The following is a 26,492-nucleotide window of genomic DNA, read 5'->3' as shown; positions in this document are numbered from 1 at the left end:
CAATTTTGCACTTTTTTTCAATTTCAAAGGCCAGTAGCAAAAACAATAAGACATTTGTTTGTTCCTTCCAGTTATTTTGATCTTTTGCACAGTTTTGTGTTTGTCCATCCCAAATGTCATGGCTCCAGAGTTACATGTGGGAAGATATTGAACCTTAAATAAAGCTTCTCACCAAAGACATTTTTAAGGGGGTGAAAATGGCAGCACTCCCAGAATCAATAAACTAAACTAAACTAAACTAAAATAAAATAAAATAAAAAAATAAAATAAAATAAAATAAAATAAAGTAAAATGCCTTACTCAAAATTCATCAAAAATATTTTGGGATTTTTTTCTTTTATTTGGTCTCTAATAGCATATATGTACATCTGAACAAAATGTAAAATATGAATAGAAACTTCAGTCTGGTTTCCACAGAGTGACCTGCACTGTATCATCTGTCCATCTCAACAGAAACAAGTAGACACAGTTTCAGGGGAAACGAACCATATTTAGTTTTCCATGTCAGCTGTCGGGTAGAAGCTACCGTTTGACATGGCTCATTGCTGTTGCTAAGCTAATTAGTTTAGTAATACAAAAAAAAACTTTTAAAACCAACTGATCTGAATTTAAAGTTACTACTTGTCGTATTTGGGGGACTGGTGGGCTCTATCTACTTTAATGATATAAATTTACAAATATCCACACTTCAGCAGTCTTTTTTTCTTCTAATATCTATTTTTTCTGTTTAAAAATTGTCTATTTAAACCTTCTGTACAACCAGTTCTGCAGTGCATCTGTAAAATAGCACCAGACAGCTGACATGAAATCTCTTGCAAACTGACATGCAAGTAGAAATGTATCAGGATCTCACACACAGTGCAGACAGAAATATGTAATCTATATGTTAAGTTAATGACAGAAGACTAATTCATAACAGTGTTTGCCCAATTTACTGCCACACATTTAACTGTGTTTAAACATATAATGTTTCTTCATGTATTTATGTTCGTTCTGAGACGTAATGTTGATCTTCTTCATACTCACCTAATGGATCAGTGGAAACGCACACAGGAAATGGACCTCGCTTGAAAATACGTAAAAAATGTATAGCTTATTAATTCTGCCATGTAACTAATAATTATTATTCACATTGATGTATATTAAAAAACTCTATTTTTGATAGTTTCTTTCTTTGTATTGTAGAATTTAGGACTTTAGGATGTTTATATAAAACTTGTGGGCTTCTTAAAAGTGAAATGAGAACTTTTTTAACTTCACAACTCTAATAAGCTTTGAGATCAAGAAATGAAATTGTGTTGTGTTTCTGTATGTGAATAAGCCACAAAATGTTGTAAAATAAAAAATTAAAAACACCTGAGGATTTTTTTTTTATTTTTATTTTACACTGTACTCACTTGCACAGTGTTTTGGTTTATTTTTCAAGGCTAGATTATGTACTACAGACTATTATGGACTATGTATTTATACTTTAATTTTTTTCAATTTATTTATTTATTACTTATTTTATTTTTAATTGCATTTTTCTGTTACATACTTTGAATATATAATTATAAAGTTATCAGGACATTTCCTTGGCACCTTTTATTCACTGTTTGCAGGAAATTTCTTGCCAAGTTGCTCATTATCTTTTTCTCATGTTTTATAAAAAAAATCCAACCAATTTTGTCAGGTTTCAGGCATTTAAGTACTGATGAAAGGACGCAGCAGAGGAAAAAAGCATGTGTCCATCTATGTATTATTGTTTCAATACCGTCATCATCAGTTTAAACCATGGTTACATGTGGTATTTATGTGGTATTTATTATTATTATTATTATTATTATTATTATTATTATTATTATTATTATTATTATTATTATTATTGTGAAAATGCATATTGGAGTAAATAACGCACTCCGGTAGGTGGCAGTAATGTGTATCAATATGACTACCAACCAAAACACCACAGAAGAAGAAGTCAGCGCCTGGTCGTGTTTGAACCACACTGATGGAAACGCGCCTGATGAAAAAGTAGCCGAAATTTTAAACTCCTGTCAGCGGTGAAGGTACAAAGTTGTTGATTTGAGCTTGTAAATGTTTACTCGGCGTGTTTTTGAGCGGCTGTGGGTGACTTTCAGTCAGTTCCCGTCAGTTTAGGTCTCTTTTTGCTCGCTAAGTTAGTTAGCTCCCTCCGGCTAGCCGGCTCGTGCTAATCAGCTGCCCGGTCTGAGTGTGTGTCTCTGCGGAGTGTCCTCTCAATGGGACACTTTGTTGTCGGATTAACAAAACATACAGTTATCACACTGTGTCCACTGCGTGCTTTTGTCTCTGTGATCACCGACTGTGCTTTTCTGCTAAAGGGGCTAGCAAAGTAATGCTAGGCTAGGCGGCATCGCCAGCTAACTGGGGAAATTAAAAGTTTTGTGTGTTATCCGCCTCCAGGTGGGCTCCCAGTGGACTGTACACCACCAGAAGACAACACACGGTCCTACATGGCTGCTCAAACACTTCAACAGCCCAGTTTCTTACTGGTGAGTCTCTCAGCGCGATTGTTTACAGGTTGTAACCGGGAATCAACATGGTCAGCTGGTGGTTAGTGGTCATTTTTTGGGGTCCTTGTTGACAATTTTCCAAGATGAATGCACATAATGAAGAATAAATAACAGCAACTCAACTACCTAAAATACAGGAACAGAAAAATGCAGACCGAAAGGGTTTAAGGCTGAAACTTAACCCGTTAAAACCTGACTGGGCATCAGTTTTTCTGTGTTACTTTAATTATTTTGCAGTTTATTTAATCATTTGAAACCTGAGAAAATTGGTTTGGTTTCTCATAGGACTGGTCAGTATGGCCTTTAATGATTTCACAATATTCATGGACCATATCACGGGACGCAGTATATATCACAATATTTGAGCCCTCTTCAAAAGCTTCATAAATGCTGCACTGGGCAACAAAATCAAATCTCACAAATGAGACGAAATACACAAATATTGATACTGTGACAAATTTTAGGAATGACTGTTTGTACTTGGACAAAATATAAACACAATGACATTTTTGATTATTATTAGCAATGTGGATTTAATGACTTAAGTGGGTGAACGCAAATATTAGAACAAGTAGAAGAGTCTGATAAGTTTATAAAATTACATCACTTTGCTGCAGCCTTTAAAATCAGGAAAAGACAACAGATGTTTCATATCACGATATGACCATATCCAAAATCTCAGCTGGTATGTGGTCTCATATCACAATAACACTATGTATCCTGTACATTGACAAGCACTAATTTCTTACAAAAACACAGGAACAAATTAAAATGACCAACTTGGCAAGAAATGTACCACACATTGCATGAAGTAAGACAAAGGTGACGAAGAAATTGTCCTGACAAATATAAATAATAAATTCATCAGCTCTGACAATGTTGCTGCTCAGCCTCAAGAGACGGGAGGGACGAAGCTGAAGTTGTTCAAAACAAAAAGAAAAAGCAGAATTAACAACAGAGACCAAAAAAATAGAAACAATAAGAAAATTCCAAAACATGTTATAAAGTTATACCCCCATTTTAATTGTTTACAATTACCCTGCTGCAAAAAATATCTCCTTTACTTTGTGGTTCACAAAATGTGTTGTGATGTTCCTCCAGGCCAATCTGAAAGCAGATGCCACCACCAAACCTCTCCTCCAGCGATGCCAAGATCTCGTGAAAATCATCGATGAATATCCCGCAAAGGTACTCTTGACTCTCGCACTACCGTCTTCTCTTTGTGTCATTTGCTGTAAAAGGTGATGGACTTTTTACTGTTGTATTTGAAGTCAGTCTGTGGGATGATGATCAGATTTATTATACATTTTATGTATAATTTTTGTTGTTTGGATAGTGGTTTTTTGTGCTTTTGTTGTTGCTTTGAGTGGTTGTTAAGATGAAAAAAGCACCATAAAAATGTATGAACTTGACAGCACCAAATCCCACATGCTACAAAAATCACAACTTTTGTTCTTCATAAGTTTATTCGTGTCACATGACGTCAAATTTATTCTTCAAATTTATCTTCCAGGCCTGGAAAAGTCATAGAAATAGTAAAAATCACTGAAAGTTTAGAAAGTTATTGAGCTTTGTTTTGTTTTGAATAGTTTGAATCTGATATGTTTGAAAAACATCACGCAAGTGAGGGCTAGAAAAAAAATATTATGGGTCCTTGAAAATTCATGGAAAAGATTTGTAATTTTGTCCTTGAAAATGTGTGGAATCCTGATTAAAATGGCTTTGTTGGTGCACTAGATGTAATATAAAAATGGCTGCTAATATTTAACAGATTTGAAAAAAAAAGCTTTTTTTTTTTACTAATAATCACACTGAAACAACACATGCAGTCACAGTGCAGTGCAGCATTTAATATGCACTGTGAAGCAGCTGTATGGTTACTCTGTTTGGGCTCCACACGGTGTTTGAACAAGCTTATTGGGCTATTTGCAAAAGAATGTTTTTGGATTTGTACGTGACGCGGTATTTCAGACCCAGTCAGCTGTTTGTCTCTTCAGTGGACACTGCAGGGCAGGCCTGACCTTTTATGTTAATGCCTTCAGTGAGAGGAGACAGCTGCACGTACTCCTGAGTTTCACTTTGAGCGTCTTCACCTTCTCTTAAAAAGGACATTTGAACTTTGGCCTGTGAAATGTACTTTACACGCAAACGATCTGCGCAGAATCCGACATAAAAGCTTGAATTGTATTGTTTGAGAAATTCATGCTGATGTTGGACTTTCTTTTTCTTTTTCTTTTTTTTAACGTGGAAAACACAAAAATACACAACACGACTCTCACCCCTGGCGGCACCTCAGTCACACATATCACAATATAATAGGCCTTACAGAATCTACTGAAAAAGAAAATAAAGAAATTATTAGAAAAAAGAGACACAATTAAAAAAACAAAAAAAGAAAGGTAAAAAAGCTTAATTAAAATACGCATAAACATTTGACAGTAAATAAAGTTACATTAGAGATTCGGGGTCTGTAACCCTCATGTTTGACTTTCTTGTGTTCAGATGTCAATCACAACAACCAGTGATACGAGTCTTTATGTGCTGCAGACATTAGTGGACAAAAATAGCACAATATATAATAAATGATGCTTCCTGTCGGCATGTGACGGCGTTGTTGTAGTTATTCTGTTGGAGAGCAGCTGTTGGTGCTTCAGTGTGTGACACAAAGATGACTGTGAGGCAGCTGCGTGTTACAGTCTGTGTCTGATGTATTATATGACGAAATATATCATCTGACTATAAAAAAAAGTATCATTTCATATTATGCTATTGTGTTTATTTTCTTACCTCATCTGATAGTGCTTTGTGTAATTATAACATTTAAACTTACTGTAACAGTACAACTTCATTTAACCTTACGTCCTTTAACATTTATAAAAGTATTTTATGAAACTTTGTTTCTGTAACTTTATTTTATGACAGTAGCTACTTTATTTGTAACTGTGGTTCATTTAACATATTTGTGTTTTCGTAGTTCAGAGGAGATTTCAAATATTGACTTGTGTGTCATCTTTTGCATTATAGCCTAAAAGTATCCTGATGGTATTGTAAAGCCTCCTTTGACTCCGTTAGTTGGTTAGTCAGAAAGTCAGCAGATATTTTGCTTCTCTGATACGTCGGTCTGCTGTTTTTGATTTGCTATGAGAGAATAATTAACACTGAAGAAATTATAACTAACAGAAGTTGCGATCTGCAGTCCTCACCACTAGATGTCGCTAAACTGGACCTTTAAGTTTGCGTATTATTTCAGTGCATCTCTGCGCTGCGTTGTCCACAGTTCAACCACAGAAGAAGATTTTCACTGTTGGTCGTTAGAGCTGAGCTGTTTGCCACGGCAGGCGTTATAATGTGTTAAAATGTGTTTCCAGTTTATGATTAAGTCTTTATTTGTGTTTTCATTTAGGAGCTGCACTTGATTTTCCCCTGGCTGGTGGAGAGTGTGTTTGGCAGTTTGGACGGCATCATCGCCGGCTGGAACCTGCGACTCCTGCATTCGCGGAGCAACGAGTACAACATCGTGATGGAGTTTCTGAACCCCAGGTAGTTCACCGTAGTGGGCGATATGGCAAAAATATCATATCACGATTTTTTAAAGGCAGGATCACGAATTTATCACGATTCTTTTTCATGTTAGATTTTGAGACTATTGAGCTTGTTACTGAACCGTACAACCAAGCTAATTTCCCAATTCAAAAAATATAGCCCTAAAACAAAAAATAACTGAACATTTAGTCCAAAGTATTTTTGAACAGATTTTAAACTGTGTGCAGTTTTGTTTTCCACTGTTTTCATGTAAACCATTTTTTTTTGTCAGGTAAAATATTTTCAATGTTGATTTTTTGGGAGGGACAAACTATTCTGTGTTTTTATTTTCATCCATGACTTCCCTTCTTGGTTTATCTGTGTATCTATAGGAAAGGCATGAAACAGACATAGTGCATAGTGCTTCAGCTGAGAAAAAACAAGTATATAGATATAGATATAGATATAGATATAGATATAGATATAGATATAGATATATACCTAGTATATGGCTGGACCATGTATAGTGGTTCCCGACCTTTTTCCTTATTTACTCTCATGACGTCTGCCCCTGGTAATAATAATGAGAGCTCAGCCCGAGCTGCTGGGTGAGACACGGAGCGATGCGCTCTAAATACTTCATCCAAAGTCTGACTAAACCTGAAACTAACAGGAAATAGTCTTTAGAAGTGTAAAGAAGTCACTTTCCACTCTGAATATTTGTCTGTTCGTTCATTCAGACACTTTGGTGCTTTGAGGAGAAGCTCCGCTCTGTTTGTCTCTCTCTAACCGCGCTGCGCTGTCGGGCGATCAGCTGTTTGATCCGTGCTAATGAACGGCTGCTCGGCTGGCAAATAATCGGCTGTATTCTTCAGTCAGTTGTTCACTGCATCTCATGATTGTTCAACACTTCGGCTGTCGCAGTGTTTTGGCGTGAGATTTGCTTTGGTGTCATGAGATCGTGAGACTGACGCTGAAAGCGTGTGTCACACGCCAGAAGCATGAGAGCTGGCAACCCTGAAATATGTTAAGATGCAGAACAAAACACTTATAATATGTTTTTTGTATGTTTTTTTATATGGTTTTTACATCTGATTTTGTTTCAGTGGGCCGATGATGAAGCTGGTGTATAAACTTCAAGCTGAAGAGTACAAATATGAAATACCCATCAATTATCTCCCGGTAAGAACATCTGTCTCTTTAGTGTTTGCATCAGAGTCAGTAAGTTTTTGTGAGGTGTGTTTGAACAGCTTTTTTAAATTAAAAAAAAAAGCTAAAAGCTTGTTGTTAGCTAGTTAGTTAGCTACAGCATATTGTATACTCAGTGAGGATTTCAAAGGCTGCAACAATTTCTGTCCTCTTTAAAGTATCTGCATCAAATGTGACATATTTTAATATCAGAGCTAAATGTTGCATCGCATTGTTGCAAGCGAAAATGAGGGTTGGCATTCAGTAAATCGATCTGCAAAATATGATCTTTTAAGTGTGTTTTGACTCAATCGATATGTGTGCCATGTACGATGTAGAGAAATTTTAAAAAGTGACATTTAAAAATGTCCTTCCATATAAAGTTAACCCCTTAAAACCTGAGCAAATTGTTGTTTAACAACTGAAAGGAGGTAATGAGCAACTTAACAAGAAAAAAGCTGCTTATTGCGTTTTGGTGATTTGTTTCTGGTGTCTGTTTTGAGAAAATGTCAGTTGGGTCCACATGTTTCTTTTTTGACGCTGTAGCCTGATTTCTGGTTCTTGGCGTGTCCTGCAGGGTCCTGTGAAGGCGTGTATCCAGGAGGGAGTTCTCCCAGACTGTCCGCTGTTTCACAACAAGCTGCAGTTCCCCCTCTCTGGTCTGCTGACTCTGAACCTCGCTCTCAGTATCCTTCCCAACACAAACGCAGATCTGTCCGTCTGTCTGGGTCTCTTCATGGTATTCAAGAGGGATTTCCTGTGACAAGTCAAGCCTTTATTAAACAAAACCCTGTGCAGACTCATAGCTAATAATGACGATAATTATTGTTTACTGTACAGTGAGTCAGCTCTTTGCTACCTCAATTGTCAGTTAATCCGCATATAATTTATAGCTTACTTTGTCTGACTAATAGATGAATACTCAGTTTCAGAAAAGACAAAGAAAAGCAGCAAATCTTTCCTCTGCAGAAACCTGATTTAGGTAATAAGTAGTGTTTTTTCACAGTTTGTGCTTCAGAAATGACTGAAAAAAAGAAAAATGTCTCCGCCAATCTGCTTATAGATTAATCATTGCAGCCGTAATCTTTTGTCGAATTTTTCTTTAAAGTAGACAGCTGTAGAAGTTTACTGTATGATTTTCCTAACAAAGTCCTCACTGTCAGACAGCGAGGACAACAGGAAGGTTCATACAAGCCGAGGGAGGGAGCAGACTTTTCCTGTTTGTGCAGTTTGATTATTCCTGAACGTTTCGCAGATCCATTTGAATTCTTCATGTTCAATTTTGCCTACTGTCTCATCACGCCAAAGGTGAGTTTATCAAAACACCATCAGTGATATTCGGGTTAAAGGGTGACGTCTGTGTATTTTTCCATGTTTTTGTGTCTAAGTGAGTTTTTGAAATTGTTCCAGTATTGAGTGAGAGGACTGCAGCTGTCAGCAGTGAAAGAGGCTGCAGTGTAACCACTCTGGGCTTCTTCACACCAGCTTATATTGAGTTATATTATATTAAGTGTTTGTTTTTGTCACTGACAGACTCATATTGTTATTCCAGGTGTCTGACAGTTTATGGAAAGGATCCCTTCAGAGATAGTGTCTTTGTGAACGAACAAGAGCCTTTTTGTTTAACACGAAACAACCCCAAAATCACCATCATCAAACATGCCAGACTAAAGTTAATAGTTCTTGCTAACCCCCTTTTTAAAAAATTTATTCCCATGTTTTTGAAAGAAATCGAACCAGTTTGTTATAGCCGTTAAAGCTGGCTGACTATTGGTGCTTTAATCTGAAAATAGTAAATAAGAGGAAAAAAAATAGCAAGAAAATTAGCAGCAAATAAATAAATCATATAAAATTAAAAACAGAAAAGTAAAACAAAAAGGAAAGTTCCTAAAAATATTATAATTTTGAAAAATTTGCGGCCAGTTCTTGCCAAGCTCCTCATTTAATTTATTCCCATGTTTTTGAAAGAAATTGAATCAATTTGTTAAAGCTGTTAAACCTGGCACATTGTTGATGCTTCAATCTGAAAATGAGCCCATACAATCTTATGGCAGATAAGATTTGTCGGAGGGAAAACTGATCATTTGTTCCTCTTTATGTTTGCAGAATTACCCTCCAGGCCAACATGGGAGCTCCACTGACACCGCCTACTTTGTGCTCGTGGACACTTACCTCAAATATTTCCTCCCCAGTGAAGGAAGTGTCCCCCCCTCGCCTTACTCTGACTCCAGGGGCTCTGTCACTGCACCTTCACCCAGGTATTTATAACAAGATGTGAAGAGATGAACTTAATTTTCATGTGCTGCAATTAAACAAACTTTTTTTTAACTATTGTTTTTTTTTACCCTGACAGCAGTTTGTGGTACAGTTAAATTTCCCCTGCAGTTCAGATTTTCAAAAATGTAAGAACTTTGTACAACATGAGAGAGACACACATAACAGCTATTTTAGGAATATTTTAGGAAAATAGAAAAGCAGTCAGAAGAGAACGACATAATGGGGTTGTTTTTCCCAATACCTCCGCAAAATCTGCCTGTAAAAGTCTTACATATTTTTGTATTGACTTTGTACAGAGCCCAGTGAACACACTTTTCTAAAGCCAAAGAGAGAAAGTAATCTTTTCCATAATATAAATATAATTTGCTTTATCTATCTACTCCTGTATTGAGAGGGTTCAGAAAGTAACCAGCACCCTGTGAGGGCTTTTTTGCAAGCAGAAGTAAACCTTTTCCATTTCAAAATGGATGTTGAATTGATTCATGTTTGACCCGGTATAACAACAAAATATTGTATGATTTTAAAATGTTTTGTAATGCCACTGTCTTCTTATATTCATGTTAACAGATCTTCCAGTGTTTCCTTCGCTGGTTATGGCGTTCACAGCCCCAGTCTCCTGAAACATCACATCTTCCATCAACCATCAGTAAACGCAGACCCGGCAGCCCAGGAGATCTGGAGGTCTGAAACACTGCTGCAGGTGAGCCACAAATCAAACTGGGTTAGTGTTTTTCCCATTTACACAAACTTAGCATGTTAAAATGCAATAAATGGTTCATAAATTCATGTACTTGCATTTTGTTTCAGGGAGCCACAAAATGTTCTAAAGTAAAAGATGAAGTTAAAAAAAAACTCACTGAAATCCCTCCAAAATAAAATTAAATGAACAAAATGAAAATGCATGTTTGCACTGTTTAAACTGCATGGAATTAACCCTTACAGGGACTGTTTGGTGTGTTTTATGCGTGTTCATGCGTATGGCATACGGTTGGAAAATATTGTGTATTTGAGTGTAATCAGGGAATTTGCAGCTCAGCTCCTACAATAAGTCTAGAATACACTGTGGAAACTAAATAGTTAACTTCAGACTGTTCAGGTCAAAAAATGCTCCATTGAAACCCATTCAAACTGACATTTTTGATCCCACAGCCATCAGAGCAGAAAAACAGGACTTGTATTATTTCTGGGTGTCATTCTGGGCTTTTGACTCTGAATTTGTCATTTTGACTATTTTCCACCTGATGAGGTCATTTTGACCATATTTGGCATATGGAGGAAATACATGCTATTTCCACTAGGTGACCTGTCACAGTCAATGTAGCTGCTGAGAAGACTGTCAGCAGCAAAAAAAATCTACTTTGCATTTAGTATATAGAAAATAATTAATATTTTGTGTTTGTGGCATCATGATAAAAAACCTTGCATTTAAGAAAATAAACTCAATGAAAGTAGAAAATAATATTATTAAGTAATATCTTTTATAGTCTTATTTTGAAAATTGCATTGTGTGTGCAGAGTGGTGTGAGTGTGAGTGTGTGACACTGCACAAAAGAAAAAGAAATGTTTAAAAACCAATGTTGCAGCTAGTCTTTGACACCCCAGGCTGTGATAGTAAAATAAAATTAAAAATCGACTTAGCATTTACTTTATTGAATATAGTTCATTTTTTGTGTTTTTTTCCCCCATCTACAAACATAGTGGCATCATGACAAAATATTATTACACATATTTGGTATTTATGGTTAGGACTGATGTTGGTTTTAAAAATAAACATAGAAAAGTGAACATAGAAAATAATAATAATGTATAATATTTTTAAAGCTTGATTTTGTCCGCAGAGCGATACGAGTGTGTGTGTGATATCAAAGCGGGCCCTAAGGTTTAAGGTTTTGCGCGCGCGTGTGTGTGTGTGTGTGTGTGTTTATCCTCAGATGTTTGTGGAGATCTGGCTCCATCACTACTCCTTAGAGATGTACCAGAAGCTGCAGTCTCCTCAGGTGAAGGTAAGAGAAATATTCCCCTCACACTCCTCCTCTCCTCCACACTGCAGCATCGCACGGCTGGCTGTTGACTGGCTGACCACAACCCGCCCGCCCCCTCCTCCCCCCCTCCTCCTCCACCTCCACCATCTCTGTCTCATCTCAAGCCCAGGGTGGGAAAACGGCTCTGTCCAGCAGCCTTGTGGTTGGTATTTTTGTCCATCAGCCACTTTCTTTGCACCTGACCAGCTGCCGTCAGGAGGTCCTACTTTAAAACTAAGTTTAGTAAAATTGTGCACCAGCTACGGTGGCTGGTAGATTCAAAAAACATCCAGGCTCGGATAAAGTCTTTGATGAACATAGTGGAGATAACGGTTCATGGTTTAGTTTAGTAAAAACTATATTGTTTATGCACTATTGAAGGACAACTTCACCTACATCTTCTGTCACGCTGCAAGCAGCCACATTTCGACATACAGAAGAGTTTAACCCTTTGATATCTGGAGCAACACACCTTTTCCTGTGCTGCTTTCAGATGCCTTTTACAACTATTTAAACTTTTTAGCCCAGAGTAAATTGGTAAATTCTTTAAAAAAGCATGTGGGGAAAAAAGGCAGTGAGCCACTTGGTAAGAAATGTTGCACATATTTGAAGAAATAAGCAGATTTGGATTTTTTTATAAGCTAGGGAAATTGTCTAGAGAATAAAAAGAAAAAACGCCAAGGAAAATATAATTATAATAGTTACATATTTAAAATAATATTACAGAATTATTCTAATTAATTTTCAAGGTCTTATTTGCCTTGATTTTTGCTTGTTTGCTTACTAATTTTTTCGTAATTTTCTTGTACTCTTTACTTTTCTTGATATTTTTGGGGTTCTTTCTTCCTCCGTTGCTCATTGCCTTAATTCCATGTTTTTGACAGAAAACGAGCCAAATTGCTCAGGTGTCAAAGGGTTAAAATAAACAGCATGTTGCACAAAAGTGTATGATTTCCTGTTGATAGGCAACAGTTGATGACTTGAAAGTATAGTCTGGATTTTTAGAAGTGGAGTTTTATGAGGTACTTATCAAAAGTCTCATTGTATCGCTAACAGGACATGTTGGTTGGTTCAGCTCCAGTTTGGAGAAGCAGACAGGCGTAACGCCACAGAAGCTGACACTCAGGCCACACTGCCTGCCTACTACTACTTTTTTTTTGCTCAATTCCTATTTCTAATTTTGCATCTTTTTTATTATTATTTTTTTAAAACTATTTTTACTGTTGTTTTTGCTCTGTTTTTATCTTGTACTTACCCTGTTTTAATATCCCGTTACTGCTGGAACAATGCAAATGTCCCCTTTGTGGAACTAATAAAGGATTATCTTGTCTTAACTTATCATATATGTTTTGCTGTTCCCCATCTGCAGCAGTACAGCACTTAGCTTCTGTGGCGATACTCTTGCCTGCTTCTCCGAACTGGGGGCCGACTGATATCTGCTGTGTGTAATGCACTGTTTGTGCAGAAGTACTTCGTATAACGGCACCTTAAAATATCACTTTAAGTTGCAGCTGCAGACAGGAATCAGCTGACTGGAGTTAAAAGGTCTCTTGAGCTGCTCACAGTGTGAATGCACAGCAGGCGTCCCTGTTCCTGGCTTCAGAAGCATCACAGTTTGAAAATACCTTTTATCATATATAAGTAGCCGCAGAGTTAAACTACTGCATTAAGGAATTTGGCATGTGTTCCCAGTAGTAGTGCTTTTGCTTCCTTTCACATCCTTTGCATGCTGGCATGTCCACGTCACGGAGTGTTTCTCGAGTCCGAGTGTGTGAAACACCATCATAAAGCCACAGCACGGTGAAGGGTTCCCTGCAGAGGGTGCACACAAGATTTGATCCTTAAATGCAGTGCTCTTCATCATTGTCAGAGGATCTTATATCAGACAGTATGTTTACATGATGGTAGACAAAGTCAAATTATTATTGACTAAAACTGGACTTTTAGAATACATGTCAACATGTTAGTCTGACTGAAATTTGACTAAATTGATTAAATCAAACTATGTTTATACGCACACTTTAGGTCATTTAATTTTATTTGATTTATTCAGTCTATGATATCGACCCAATCACAATCATAACTGTTTATTTACGATAACTTTGGGGTAGAAAACCACTGCGTCTAGTCGCGTAAACATAATCAAACGGCACTGAGCAAACTCTGCCTTCATTGATTAGCTTTAAGCCACCTAAAAAAATCAGTATCAGTGTGAGCGTATACTATATTTAGACTATTTTCAGCACTTCGCCTCGCTGTCAGACAGCTTTCACCGACAAGGATTTGAGGCCGTTTTATCAAAAATGCCAAACTGAGAATACAATCATTTTACTCGGCTGAACGGCGAGATGCTGCTCTACCGCTGCCTCCATCAGCTGCTGTGGAAGCTAAAGAGGAGAAAACATTCAAATATAGTCAGTGTTTAAAATGGTATTGACTTTTTTTAGGTGGTTGAACTATGTTTTGTTGCAGCTCCGTCCACAGCAGGACATCACTCAGCTCTGTGTCGCTGCTCTGCGACTCTACTCTGTCACAGGAGGGGTTGGCTGGAGTGGGACTTTTTATTGAAAAAAGTATTAAATGCTACCTTTTCAAGTTGTATGTCCCTCACCTGAGCCAAATTTTATGGTCTAATTTCGAGAATTCAGAATTTAGTCAAGTTTCGATCGTCCAGTTTTAGTCGGACTAACACACTAATTCGACTCTTTGTAGCATTACGTAATTGTACCGAATATATCCAAAGACGGCATAATGTTTCCGACTGCTGATATAATGTTTGTATGACACAAAAAACGTGGATATGAAATGACCATGCATGGTGCTGCTTTGAAGAATATTACTGTAGCAGCACAGCACTGCAGAACTTTTAAAAACATCCAATATGTTGCTCAAATTGTCCATAAATTAGAGCTACAGTACATCAAAATAAAGGCAAAGGTTCAATTTCTTCATATGAATATGTTATGATGACCATGTGTTAATGTCATATTTAATATAGGTCAGTTTGGTTATGTGTTAAAAGTTAATAATGGAGGTTTCCCACCCATCAAAAGCGATGGTAGTGAGACTTTATGTTGGTGGTGTTTGCTCCTTTTACCTGCGTCATACCTGCCCTCTCTTATCTACACTTTGACCCTCAGCTGATCGCATGGTTTGTGTGATGCCAACATGTGATGTACACCTGCTTTTACACCCAACAGCACTGTTTCCTCAGGATTTATGCAGCAGTTTTTTTGTCAGTTGTTTAGATTAGGGCCGCAACTATCAGCTGTTTTGTTATTTTTTTAAAATTCCTTTTTCACACAGTGGTATTGGGTTTGTAATCTCTATCACTCATAACGCAAGTTCAGGAATCAGTCTCAGGGAGAAAAAATGGTATTGCAACATTTCCATTATTTTCATTAAAATGATTAGTTTATTTTCTCAATTAATTTATAGTCTGGTCTATAGGACATAAAAAACACAAGTTCAGGAATCTGTATCAGTAAAGAAAAATATGGCATAATCTCAATTATTTGGTAAAAATGGTATGGAACTATCTCCATTATATTGATTACTGATTAGTTAGACAATTATTTTCTCAATTATTTAATAGTCTGGTCTATAAGACATCAAAAAACAATTAAAAAATGCTCACATTTATTGAAAATTTTCTGGTATCAGATTAGTCTTTGGTCTAAGCTGATACACAAGGTCAGGCATCTGTATCAGGAAGGAAAAAAACAGAATTGGAACATCCTCATTATTTTCATTATTGATTAGTTGCACAATTAATTTCTTAATCAATTAATAGTTTGGTCCATGAAACATCAAAAATACAATGAAAAATGCTTAAATTTATTGAAAAATTTCAGGTGCATAATATAAATTCTCCCCACCAAACGCTCCAGCAACAACGAACTAACTGTAAAATAAAACAGTATTGAAATATACAAGATGACAGTTTCAAATGTCTCGTCCGAGAGACCCAAAGATATTGACTTGATGTGATGTAAGAGGAAAAACAGTGAATCCTCACGTTTCAGAAACTTGAGCTGTAAAATGCTGGTTACTGAGGTTTATGTTTCCTAAATATCAGAAGTTATTTCAATACTTTGAGCTCCATTGCTGCTCCATAAGGCTTCAGAGGAAACAGTGACGTCGCCCTTTAACTCTTCGTGTAACATGCTGACAGATGACCTGCATCATTACAGATTTTGTCGTGTGACGCCTCCATGTACTAAAAGCTAATCCTCCTTAAACGTATTAACCATTTTTTTGAGTTATCGTGTTGTATTTTGTTCCTCCTGTGAAGAGTGGACTCGAACTGTAAGATTTTGTCCTCGTTGATTTGAGCTGGGATGGCACAAACTAAAGACACTTGTGAAATGAGAGATGCTCTTTGTATATATAGTGTAACATGTCATTTGTTTTAAAAGGATTAGATGGGCATACACCACATGATTTGGGTCCGTTTTTGCTGTGATTTTTTGATCCTTGAGAATCATTTTAGAGTCGGGCTGAATGTCAGCTTCGTTGGGTGTCGTTTGCCGCGCAGCGTTTGGAGGACCAATCACGGCACGGATGAATTTCAAGCCCTTTTTACACAGAGATGGCGCTACAGGGCCGCCATCCAAAGAGGCATGACGGGCGTTTAACCGCAAGATCTGGGGATCAAAATATCCCCAGAAGTACAATAACGAGCAAAAAAATAAAAAACAAAAAAACAACGGTTTGACTTGAAGCAGTCTCAGCAGACTGATCGGTCTGCGACTGAAGATTCGAATCTCCGATTTTCAAAAGGCAGCCCTAACGGACAGCGTGAGCTTCGAACCATGACTTAACGATCAGACTCTGCTGTGTGAGCACATAAACGGTGATCTTCGGCTTAAAATCACCATTCATCAACAATCAACCATTTTCTCCGACGGTGGGAGATCGACGTAAAACAACATTTCTAAAACGTGCTGAAATAGCACAGTGTATGTCCAGCTGTGTAAAACGCACACTTTTCTGTATGCCCAACGTCTGTAAACACAATTGGGCAGTTTTCATTATTTTGACAGTTTTTTTGGAGCAAAGCAAAATCTTACAGTGTCGGGTTCAGTCTGTTAATGATGTTAAACTTAAGGGATGGGAATGACGAAAAGCTGAAGTTCTTTTTAAATATCATCACATGCGTCTGTATATATGGTGATTGAAACATCAAACTCACACTCTTATATTTTATTCTCAAAGCTGTGGATGTGCTGGTCCAGTCACTTTTATACCAGTTAAAATTGTCAACCATCAAACTGGAAGTCATGAAGTCCACGATGGCTCTGCCGTCGTGGCTGCTGACTTCTTGTTGCATGTGTGTAATACAAAATAGTGAAATAATTAAGTTTTTAATGGACAAAAACTATATTTTTAGCAGCTATGATTCCCATCCCTACGATCATGTCCTCGCTCTGTCTGGAGTTTAGGAAAGCCCCCCCCCCCAGCAGTTACAGCGTTGTGTTCCCACAGTCAAATTTTTATTTTTGTTTGTCTCCCCTCCTGCTCTCTGCTCTTTTCCTCCTGAATATTTTTGGCCAATTGTTTCTGTCTGGTTGCACTCTCCTTTTTCGCTGCGTCCTTTTCTCCTGTTCTCATGTGCTACCTTCCTCCTGCCACCTTTTCCTCCTCTTCCTCATTTTATCCTCACTTTTCCCCTTTTCTTCCTCTCTTTTCACTTCTCCTCCTCCACCTTTTGTCGATGTCTTTCCTCTTCCTCATCTTCCTCTCCCTCCTGGTGGTTACGGGTGAACAGCTGGCGCTGCTGCAGTACCGCCTCAGTATGTCCAGCATGCCGTGCCAACCCTACGCCCCACCAGGCTCTGGGACCCTCCACACCTACCAAGTACTTTTACCTTTTCATTCACCCCCGCCCCTCTGGGGCCTCCTGGAGGTAAACCTCAGTCAGTTACGGTCAGAGTCAAGGGTACTTCTCTCATACTGATGCACACGGTGAGACATCGTTACTCATGTACTACACAAATGGCCGTTATGTGAATGAATTTGGCTTTCTAGAAAGGAAAAAGGTTGGCTACTAAAAGGTTTGAGTGATTAATAAATTGTGATGCAAAGTTTGTTGTCACACAACCCAAATTATGAAAGACAATCCAGCATTGTTAAATGGCAGTAATTCTCTGTGAAGTGTCCCAGGGATCTCATTTTTCTGCAGGCCAACCCTAGACTGTATATAGAGATGGACAACGCGCCCCAACTTACCCCCGCTGTGCTTAAGTCAACCTAAAATATCCCCGAGATATCCACAGTGGTGGAGTTTCTGCCAAAACACCCGTCTGACCAATTGCAAGGCAGAATTCAGTTTTCATTTTTAAAAGCTCGACTTTAAAATGTATCCAGGTTTAATGATGTTTGGCTGACTGTTGAAAAGCGCTTTTCATAAAGGGGTCCACAAGCAGCAGTGTTACATTTAATCAAAAATTTGAGAAACCAGAGATTATGTTATACGTTTCCTTTATGAGGCCTCCAGTCTGACTGAAAGTTGTGAATCTCTATGGAGAAGTATCCTTGACAGGAAAAAGTAATCCTGGAATGAAGCTTTAGAGTTTGAGCAAATCTTTATCGTTTTGAATTTGTTTCTCTTGAGCTGGTTGTGTTTTATTTTTTTTAAAGGCATGCTTCTTTTTTTTTTTTTACACTGGTATGCTTTGTTGCTTTACATGTTTACATGGGTGATAAATGTTTCTTTCTATTGACACTGTTCCTCCGCAGAAAGCAAAAGATACTACTACATTTTGAACAATCATCATCTTACATGCCAGTCAGAAAATCATTTGAGTGTTAGATATATATATTTTAAATTCATGGCCTAAATTCACAAAGGAAGGTAAGGGTTTGCTTGCATTGGAGGAAACATGAAATCATTTTGAGAAAGCAGCTTTGCTGGAAGCAGCTGATAGAGCACTGAGGTCCCACCTTTGACTGCGTGTCATTAATTAAAATCTTATGAGGTCGTTATATTTTATTAAATCACAGCTGTGATTATTGCAAAAGGAATGATTGAATTTTTTAAATCTTAAGAAAAATACTGTTTATTAAATATTTTATATTCACATCCAGTATCAAAAATATATCAGGTGTACTTTATATTAGAGATGCACGATAACGGGACTTATGACGTCATACCAACAATTCCGATAATAACATTTTTGGCCGATGTATAGAACCAATAATTATAAGCATTAATTGCTGTGATTTCGCCCATTTTGCCCTTGGTTTGAGAGGACACTAACGTGTCAACTTTATCGCTATTTAGCTGCTTTTCGAAGCCTCTCAGCGGCATTGTTTTAAAAAAACGCGTCAGGAGAAACATTCAGCGACTTATTTATATCATCAGTGAACAAGGAGGACATATACTGTTCAGGGCGGGCCTTGGCGGAGGAGATATCGGAGGTCACCTAGAGCACCACACGCTGGAGGGGCAAAGCTGGACGCACTCAAAAAAAAAACAAAATCTGATAATTCTCTGCGCTTGTTAGCGCCCTTTCTTCATGTTCTGCCTAAAATAACAAATGAACAAATAAAGAAAGAAATAATCCTAAATTCAGCGCCCCTGTTGTTTCATCATTGACCTGCTGACCAGCCTGCACAGTGAGACCTGACGGCGCTGCGGACCGAGAGACAAAGCTCTCTGTTTCCGCTTATGTCTTCACCGGTGTCTGCTCCGCTCTCAGTCTCTGCCGGTGTCCGCTCTGCTTCGATCGTCTTTAATCAAACAGGAAGACCATCTTGATGCGCGTTAGGTGGTTAACGCATCAACGACACAATGTACTGTTGAAAGAACAAATCCAGGCGCACGCCGGTGAACAACAACACAAACTTTCAGGAAACGTTTCTGCCAAGAAGCTCAACGACTAAAAATCAGTCTTTTAGAATAAGTTTGTGTCAGTCTCACTGCTGCTCCCTCCTGATATTTTCTATAAAAGAGCCCCAAATCTTATTAAACTTGGCGTGAGAGTCAGACAGAGAATGTACTGAATTAACCAAAGATGGAGACAGGAAACCATGTCATTCAGCCACTTTCTGAGGCAGGCAGGTGACAAAGACTCCCACTCTTTTAAGATGACCTGTTTTGCACCATCCAAAAATAAGAGCTTATTGCAAAGGGAAGAGCCAGTGAATCGTCGGAGCAAATCGCACAAATGTATCATACAAGTCGACATCAGAATGAGGTTGAAATAAAAAAGAATCTACTCTATATATGAATGCTCAGATGAAATAATCAGAGCAGATGTTGAGTATCAGCAGCAGTGACTTCAAGACTATTTTTAGGATTTGAGATCAAAATGACAGAGCAGACCAGGTCCAGATTCTCCCTGTAAGACTGGACAAACCAGATTACGGCGTGAGACCTCCGTGCTCTGTCGAACAGAAAATGCGCTGAGGCTTTGGTGGCAGTTTGGCTGCTTTTGCACTGGGATGCATTATGATTGGCTGCTTCAGAAAGCGGGCGCCGATTGAGATGACGGGGCGTCGTGTATCCGTGTAGCACTTTGTGACTGTTTGTCTCTTCAGGAACCCTTCAGCCCGTCAGAGGAGCACGTGCTGGTGGTGCGTCTGCTGGTCAAACATCTGCACGCCTTCTCCAACAGCCTGAAGCCCGAGCAGCTGTCCTCCTCGCCCTCGGCGCACTCGCACACTCACACCAGCCCGCTGGAGGAGTTCAAGAGGTCAGATTCATGATGCGCGCTGCTATACTCTTTGCCGCTGCGGTGGCGGCGTGGATGGATGAAAATGAGCAAACACCGGCTGTAGTTCGATGAACAGCTCTGAGAGCCGTTGAAACTGCGATGACACGTTCTGCATAAATTTGATTTTTCCGGAGGGTTTGATGTTTGCTGCTCCTCTTCCTCACAGAGTGGTGGTGCAGCGGTTTGTGCAGCAGAAGCTGTACCTGTTTCTCCAGCATTGCTTCGGTCACTGGCCTCTAGACGCCTCCTTCAGAGCGGTAGGTCTCACCCCAAAATATATTTTATTTATATTTAAACTGAAACAAAAATTTATGAAACAATTCAGTTTTTGCTCCCATTTTTTCACAAGTTTAACTTAAAGATCTACTTTTTTTTCATGCAATCAAAGACATTTTTAAAAAATGAAGGTACAAACTTTAGGCACTCCTGTGAAGTAATGATGCCGTTAAATCTTGTTATATCTCACCTGTAAAAGGTTATAAATCATCTTGGAAAAGATTTTAACAAATATGGGACTAAATTTTGAGAAAATAAGTCTAATAAAAGTCTGCGTAAACAGAGTGAAGTCTTAATCCTAAGCCAGTGTTGCTTTTAAATGTTTGTTCAGTGCACAATATTTATGCATTTTTAACCATGGGGCCGATCATATCACAGTCTTTTGTTCCGGTTTGGTTTCTTTTTAAACATTTTCAGCCTAAAAGTTGTTTTCCTCTTGTGCCATTCAGTTGATGCACCCTTTCACACAGTATCACTGTAAGGATACCAGTTTAAACGTGGACACCTTCAAAAACTTGTGCACAGTTGTGTAGACGGAAATCTTCCATAGATGAGACAAAAAATTTCTGTTACTTGCAATAAACTTTGTCAAGTAAACAATGTTTTGGTCGTCAGTTTTAATTTCGCCGTTACTTCGACAAGCAGTCTGTGGTCAGAAGTGAGAGGTTGAGCCTTCTAACTGCAGAAGGATTATTTAACACACAGTGGTTCAGCATGAAGTTCACTGTTAACGGCGTGCATCACGTCTGTGTTCAGGTGTTGGAGACGTGGCTGAGCTACATCCAGCCGTGGAGATACACGGGGGAGAAGACCAATCCTCCGCCAGACCAAAACAGAACCGTACCTGAAAAATGGTGAGTCTGATATCTTCATGCAGCATGCAGTGGTCCTCATTTTACAGCAAACATAAGTGAAACAGAAAATACTGAATAACACGGACATGAATCGGTGTAATGGCCTGTGTGGTTATGCACGGTGATGATTGTGGTCACGCTGCAGGACCAGATGAGACGCAGGTGATTTATTATTTGGGCGAGGATGTATCGACTGAGGTCGGTTTGGTTCTGACATCATTTCTGTTTTTTTCACAGGGAGTCGTTTGTTCAGGAGAACCTGCTCATGTACACGAAGCTCTTCCAGGTGCTGTTGAACCGAGCCGTGAGGACGGATCTGGTGAACGCCAAAAATGCACTGATGGTCTTCAGGGTGGCCAAAGTCTTCGCTCAGCCGAACCTCGCCGAGATGATCCAGAAAGGTGAGGACAGAAATGCAAACAACAACAACTTGTGGTCAAAGATGTTTTTGTTTGTTTGTTTGTTTGTTTTTTAAAAAGTAGATCTTTTATAAAAACTTGGTAAAGACTTGAGTTTGTGCCTCAGAACTTTACTTCTCTTGTGGTCAAAAACTCAGCAACGTTTCTGCCGTTTATCATTGTTTGATGCACAGCTGGCTCACAGTGCGCTGTGACTTAATGATGCTTTTACTGCTGATCGGATGTTTTGGTCAAAAGAAAGAATGGAAAAATGTTCTTTGGGTTTGACTCTGTGTTCAGATCATAAAAATAATCTAAAGACGTCGCCTTGTACTGTGGAAAAATGTGACAGGTAATTTTCACATTTTTAAAAAAATAGATTTTTAAATGATCATACAAATAAATAAAAGAAAACACAAAATACACAACCAAATGAACATGAAGACCTTTCAATCATGTAAAAAGGGAAAATAGATAAATAAATAAATGAAATGAATAAAATAAAATGAACATAAGAACTAGGTAGTAAAAAGAAAATAGAATAGCAGTATAATAAAATAAAATAAGGATAGAATAAAATCAGAGAGGCACATAAAAAAATACGTTCTATAGAAAAGGGAATTGGAGCAAAACGTACACATGTAGATAACAGGCGGCTGCTACAGTTACACTAAAATGTGTTTCTGATATTTGTTCACACAGTCCAGTCTGATTCATGAAACACTGTATATATTTGGGTTCTCAAATTAAAAGTCATTCTCTTTATTATATAAATACTGTATATTACATCAGTCCATTCGTCAACGCTGAGTATTTTTACGAGAGTTGGGCGACACGAAAACAAAATTTCATCTAATAATCTTTAACTTCAGCTTTTCATCATTTTTCTGACTTTGATTTGAAGCCAAACTAAACCCGGCGTCTCTCACCAGGAGAGCAGCTGTTTCTGGAGCCAGAGCACGTCCTCCACCACCGCCAACCCCGCGGCTACCTGACGCCGAGCCAAGGAGGCAGCTACCTGTCGTCACGGCAACGGGTGGTGACGGACGTGGTGTTCAGGGTGAAGAGCCACGTCTATGCTCTGGAGGGCCAGGACTGCCAGTACAAACAGATGTTTGGCCCTGAGCTCAGAGGAGCCGTAAGTTTGGCCACCACGTTTTTTTTTCTTGAGATTTAAGTTTTGGTTATCTGTTTCCACCCAGAAGTTTTTGTTCTTCTCAGTTTTACTTTGGCGGCGGACAAAATGGTTAATGAGAATGTCAGTGGGGGCTCATACTGAAATTGTATCCCGGTGACTCCAAGTCTGAAGTTTTTTTGGCCGTTCTGCAGGTCCTGAAGTTAATCCAGATTATTGCACAAGCCAGACAGACGGCCAAGAGGATATCGGATCACTCCAACGAGGTGGCGGCCAACAACTCGTTCCTGTCCTGGTTCGGGATGGGCTCCTCTGACCCCAACAACACCTTCCCCGGGGCCGAGCCAGAGGACAGCGGGGAGTGTTTGAAAAAGACTCACGAGTTCCTGGACAGAGCTTTGGAGAACTTGTGTCAAATCTTCAAGGTCAGATTAGTTCGACTGTCGTTTGTTTTCTTTCCAGTAAACGTTCAGTGAAGACAATTTATTTTACGGACTAAAGGTGAACGATTAAGCCTGGTATTTAAAGGGTTTAAATTCTGGAAATTATTGAATTTTTTATATATATATTTTTTTTATTTTTATTCTTCGATTGTGGTAGCTAATTGTAAAACTGGACTTAAGTTCACTCCGAATGGCATTCAAAAAATTCTTAAAAAGACTTAAATCCCACTTACCAAATTAGGAAACGGGGAGTTTGTTACCCTCAGAGTCAGGGACGAGATCAGCCGTCATAAAACAGGGACGGTAAATGATTTTGATTGACATGTTTTGCCTTTTGTTAGTTTATAAAGTGCTGCAGACAGTGTGCAGCGTGTTTTATGTCACATTAGAGGCTGTTGTGTTAAATGTCACACCTCTTTTGCTTCCATGATACCGGTATACTGTCTAAAATCACACACTGAAGCGGCGTGATGATGTCGTCATTTGGTTCTGTGTATAAATGCAAAAAGGAAGGGGCATAGGAGCAGCTCTGTAGCGCCACCTCTGTGTTAAACATCCTGACTGTTGGTGTTTATCGGGTTAATTTTACATTTCTGTGTTTCATAGCTGAACCAGGTGCAGCTGACTCAGCTCATATCTAACCTGGGCTCGTCCCAGGACGACGGAAACTGCAAACAGCTGCCAGACTGCATCCAGGGAGAGAACGGACTCATCCTGACCGACCTGGGCAGGAGTCAGGTTCGTACTTCAAATTAGAAAACAAAGTGTGGCAGCGCACTCAGGAAAAAAGCACTTAAATATTCAGTGCTGGACAGAACAAAACTACATACAAAAACAGACATGATGTCTGAAGAAGGGCCCAAAACGTCACACGTGGAGGTTATAAACGGTTATGAGGAGCTCTTTTATTTATTTTTTTGTGATAACAAAAAATAATAATAATTAGTATGATAGCAAATTGTATATACCCAGCTGTATCTTATCTCATCCATATGTGCCCATTACGCCCATTTCTGACTCTATTTTTGTTTTGTTTTTTCGTATTTCAAATTATCCTACAAGACGAAGAGGGCGTGTTTTAGAACTGTGGACCAATCAGCAATGACTAAAACTGTGTGTGTGTGTGTGTGTGTGTGTGTGTGTGTGTGTGTGTGTGTGTGTGTGTGTGTGCGTGTGCGTGCAGATCATAAGTGGACTGCGCAGGTTTGACATTCATTATCAGGGAGACCCAGAGCTGCAGCCCATCAGGAGCTATGAGAGCGCCCTGCTGGTCAGACTTTTCTACAAGATCTCTTCTGTGGTCAATGAGAGGGTGAGCTGCTGTCTGGATATGTGATTAGTGGGTCAATATTGGATTATTACCACAATAAAATATTCACATGTGAACATGTTGCATTTATTGAATATAAGAAACTTCTAAAAACAGTTGTACTTTAATTTCCTTTAATACTTTTCCCACTGAGCTTCCTTTAATTCCTTAAATAACTGCATTGCAGTGGATGTTGATGGTTTTGTCATTTTTTCCTTTTGTTTTTTTTATTATTTAATAATCGGCCACTTTATGTTTAAACTTAAAATGAATAAGTTAACAATACGTTTTTATGCATTTTCAAATAACAGTCATTCGATTCATCGACTGTTTTACCAACAATCGATTTAGGAAAGTGCTCGTGATTTGAAACTCTGAATAAACCACAGACTCTTTCACAGTAATTTAAATTTAAATATGTTTTTGGTTCCCAGTTCGGAGGACACATGAATGCTCTCTGCTCACGTACGGACTTCCTGGGTCGCCTGGGTCGTCACTACTTGGCGGATACGGACTCCACCGCCAAACTGAGGCAGAGCCCGGTAACCCGGCGGACCTTAGAGAGGAACCGGCAGCCGAGGCTGAGCCTGCGCCCGCTGGCGAGCTACCGGACGTTACTGCTGCTGCTGCTGCTCTACGTGCTCGGGGCCCTCCTGTCGTTTGGCCCCGTCTCCAGCACGCTGCTCATCCTCACCGGCGGCTTCCTGTACGGACTCTTTATGACGCTGTTTGGAGACAAACTGAAAACACACTAGCCGAGCGGCGGGGTTCCTACACACCTCTGAAACACACACACACACACACACGAACACACACACTGAGTTCGAGTCCAGCTTTGAATAAAACATGTTTATCGATTAATCATTTTCTGTTTTAAAATGGCCATCACCGTTTCCTAAAGCACAAATAGATGTGATCAGATTTCTTGTTTTTTCTGTCTAAAACCTCAAAATATTCAATTCATCATAATGTAAAGTCAGAAAAAAGCAGCAAACGTTCACGTTTGAGGAACTTAACCCTTTGAAACCCGAAGCAACATCGCTTTTATGGTGCTGCTTTCATAAGCCTTTACAGTCATTTAAACTTCTGAATCCTAAGAGGATTTGTTGTGATTTCTGTCAAAAACATGAGAAAAAAAGACAAAGACCAACTTGGTTAGAAATGCTACGAATTTCAAGAAATTTGTAGATTTAGAAAAAAATTTTTTTTAAAAGCTAGGGAAAAAAGAAAACGGAATTACTGTAATTTTTAAATGCATTTACTTGTTTGGTTTTGGGTTTTTTTTAATAATTTTTTTGTACTTTTTTTCTGATTTCTTGCCATATTTTTGGGGTCATTTCTTTGGTCGTTCATTGGCTTCTTGCCATATTTTTGACAGAAATCAGACCTAATTGCTCAGGTTTCAAAGGCTCAAATGAGATTATATTTGGATATTTTACTCAAAAGATGATGTGAAATAATCAGTCGATTATAAAAATAGTTGCCAGATTTTACACATTTTTGCAGCTTTAAAGAAATGTTTTTGCTTTTTTTTTGCTTCCTGATTCTGTTTCTCTCGGCTGATCATGTAAGTTCTCTCTGAACATCAAACCGACCCGTCAGATATTCAGGACTTTCTAAAGGGACGTGATTTTTAAACGGGACGTGTAGGAACCTCGGCAAAGACTGGCAGCTCTTTTGTTCTTACTTTTGATGCCGTTTAATTTGTGGTTCATTTAACCTGTAAATACTAAATACAAAGCGCTTTGTTGCTCTGTTGGTAGGACTTTTTTTTTTTCCAACCAGCATCTGAAAACAGATGCAGCCAAAAGATTC

The 26,492-nt window shown here is 38.6% G+C and overlaps 1 protein-coding gene across 3 annotated transcripts; it reads left to right on the top strand.

The window, feature by feature from the left end:
• The first annotated feature begins 1,959 nt into the window (after positions 1 to 1,959).
• Positions 1,960 to 25,907, top strand: smpd4 (sphingomyelin phosphodiesterase 4). 3 transcript variants are annotated; one of them, XM_042510802.1, is made up of 20 exons: positions 1,960 to 2,048; positions 2,425 to 2,513; positions 3,636 to 3,722; positions 5,938 to 6,074; positions 7,163 to 7,238; positions 7,822 to 7,930; positions 8,500 to 8,552; positions 9,351 to 9,502; positions 10,089 to 10,221; positions 11,453 to 11,524; positions 17,313 to 17,402; positions 20,087 to 20,241; positions 20,429 to 20,519; positions 21,295 to 21,392; positions 21,630 to 21,793; positions 22,723 to 22,928; positions 23,120 to 23,350; positions 23,975 to 24,106; positions 24,552 to 24,680; positions 25,112 to 25,907. In XM_042510802.1, the coding sequence occupies exons 2-20, from the start codon at positions 2,475 to 2,477 to the stop codon at positions 25,430 to 25,432; spliced, it is 2,475 nt and encodes an 824-aa protein (XP_042366736.1). In that variant the 5' UTR covers positions 1,960 to 2,048; positions 2,425 to 2,474; the 3' UTR covers positions 25,433 to 25,907. The 3 variants fall into 3 exon arrangements, with proteins under 3 accessions (XP_042366736.1, XP_042366728.1, XP_042366743.1); XM_042510794.1 differs by having other exon boundaries at positions 17,313 to 17,450; XM_042510809.1 differs by lacking the exon at positions 17,313 to 17,402.
• Positions 25,908 to 26,492: the final 585 nt, after the last annotated feature.

Source organism: Plectropomus leopardus, chromosome 2 (assembly GCF_008729295.1).
Source record: "Plectropomus leopardus isolate mb chromosome 2, YSFRI_Pleo_2.0, whole genome shotgun sequence".
NCBI classification, from domain to species: domain Eukaryota; kingdom Metazoa; phylum Chordata; class Actinopteri; order Perciformes; family Serranidae; genus Plectropomus; species Plectropomus leopardus.
Note: the sequence above shows the minus strand (reverse complement) of the source record. Positions and strands in the feature narration are given on the sequence as shown.

Excerpts from the sequence above, each read along its gene's own strand:
- smpd4 (XM_042510794.1), top strand. The coding sequence starts at position 2,475 with ATGGCTGCTCAAACACTTCAACAGCCCAGTTTCTTACTG. Across the intron at positions 7,239-7,821 it reads TACCCATCAATTATCTCCCG|GGTCCTGTGAAGGCGTGTAT; the intron begins GTAAGAACATCT and ends CGTGTCCTGCAG. Across the intron at positions 10,222-11,452 it reads GGTCTGAAACACTGCTGCAG|ATGTTTGTGGAGATCTGGCT; the intron begins GTGAGCCACAAA and ends GTTTATCCTCAG.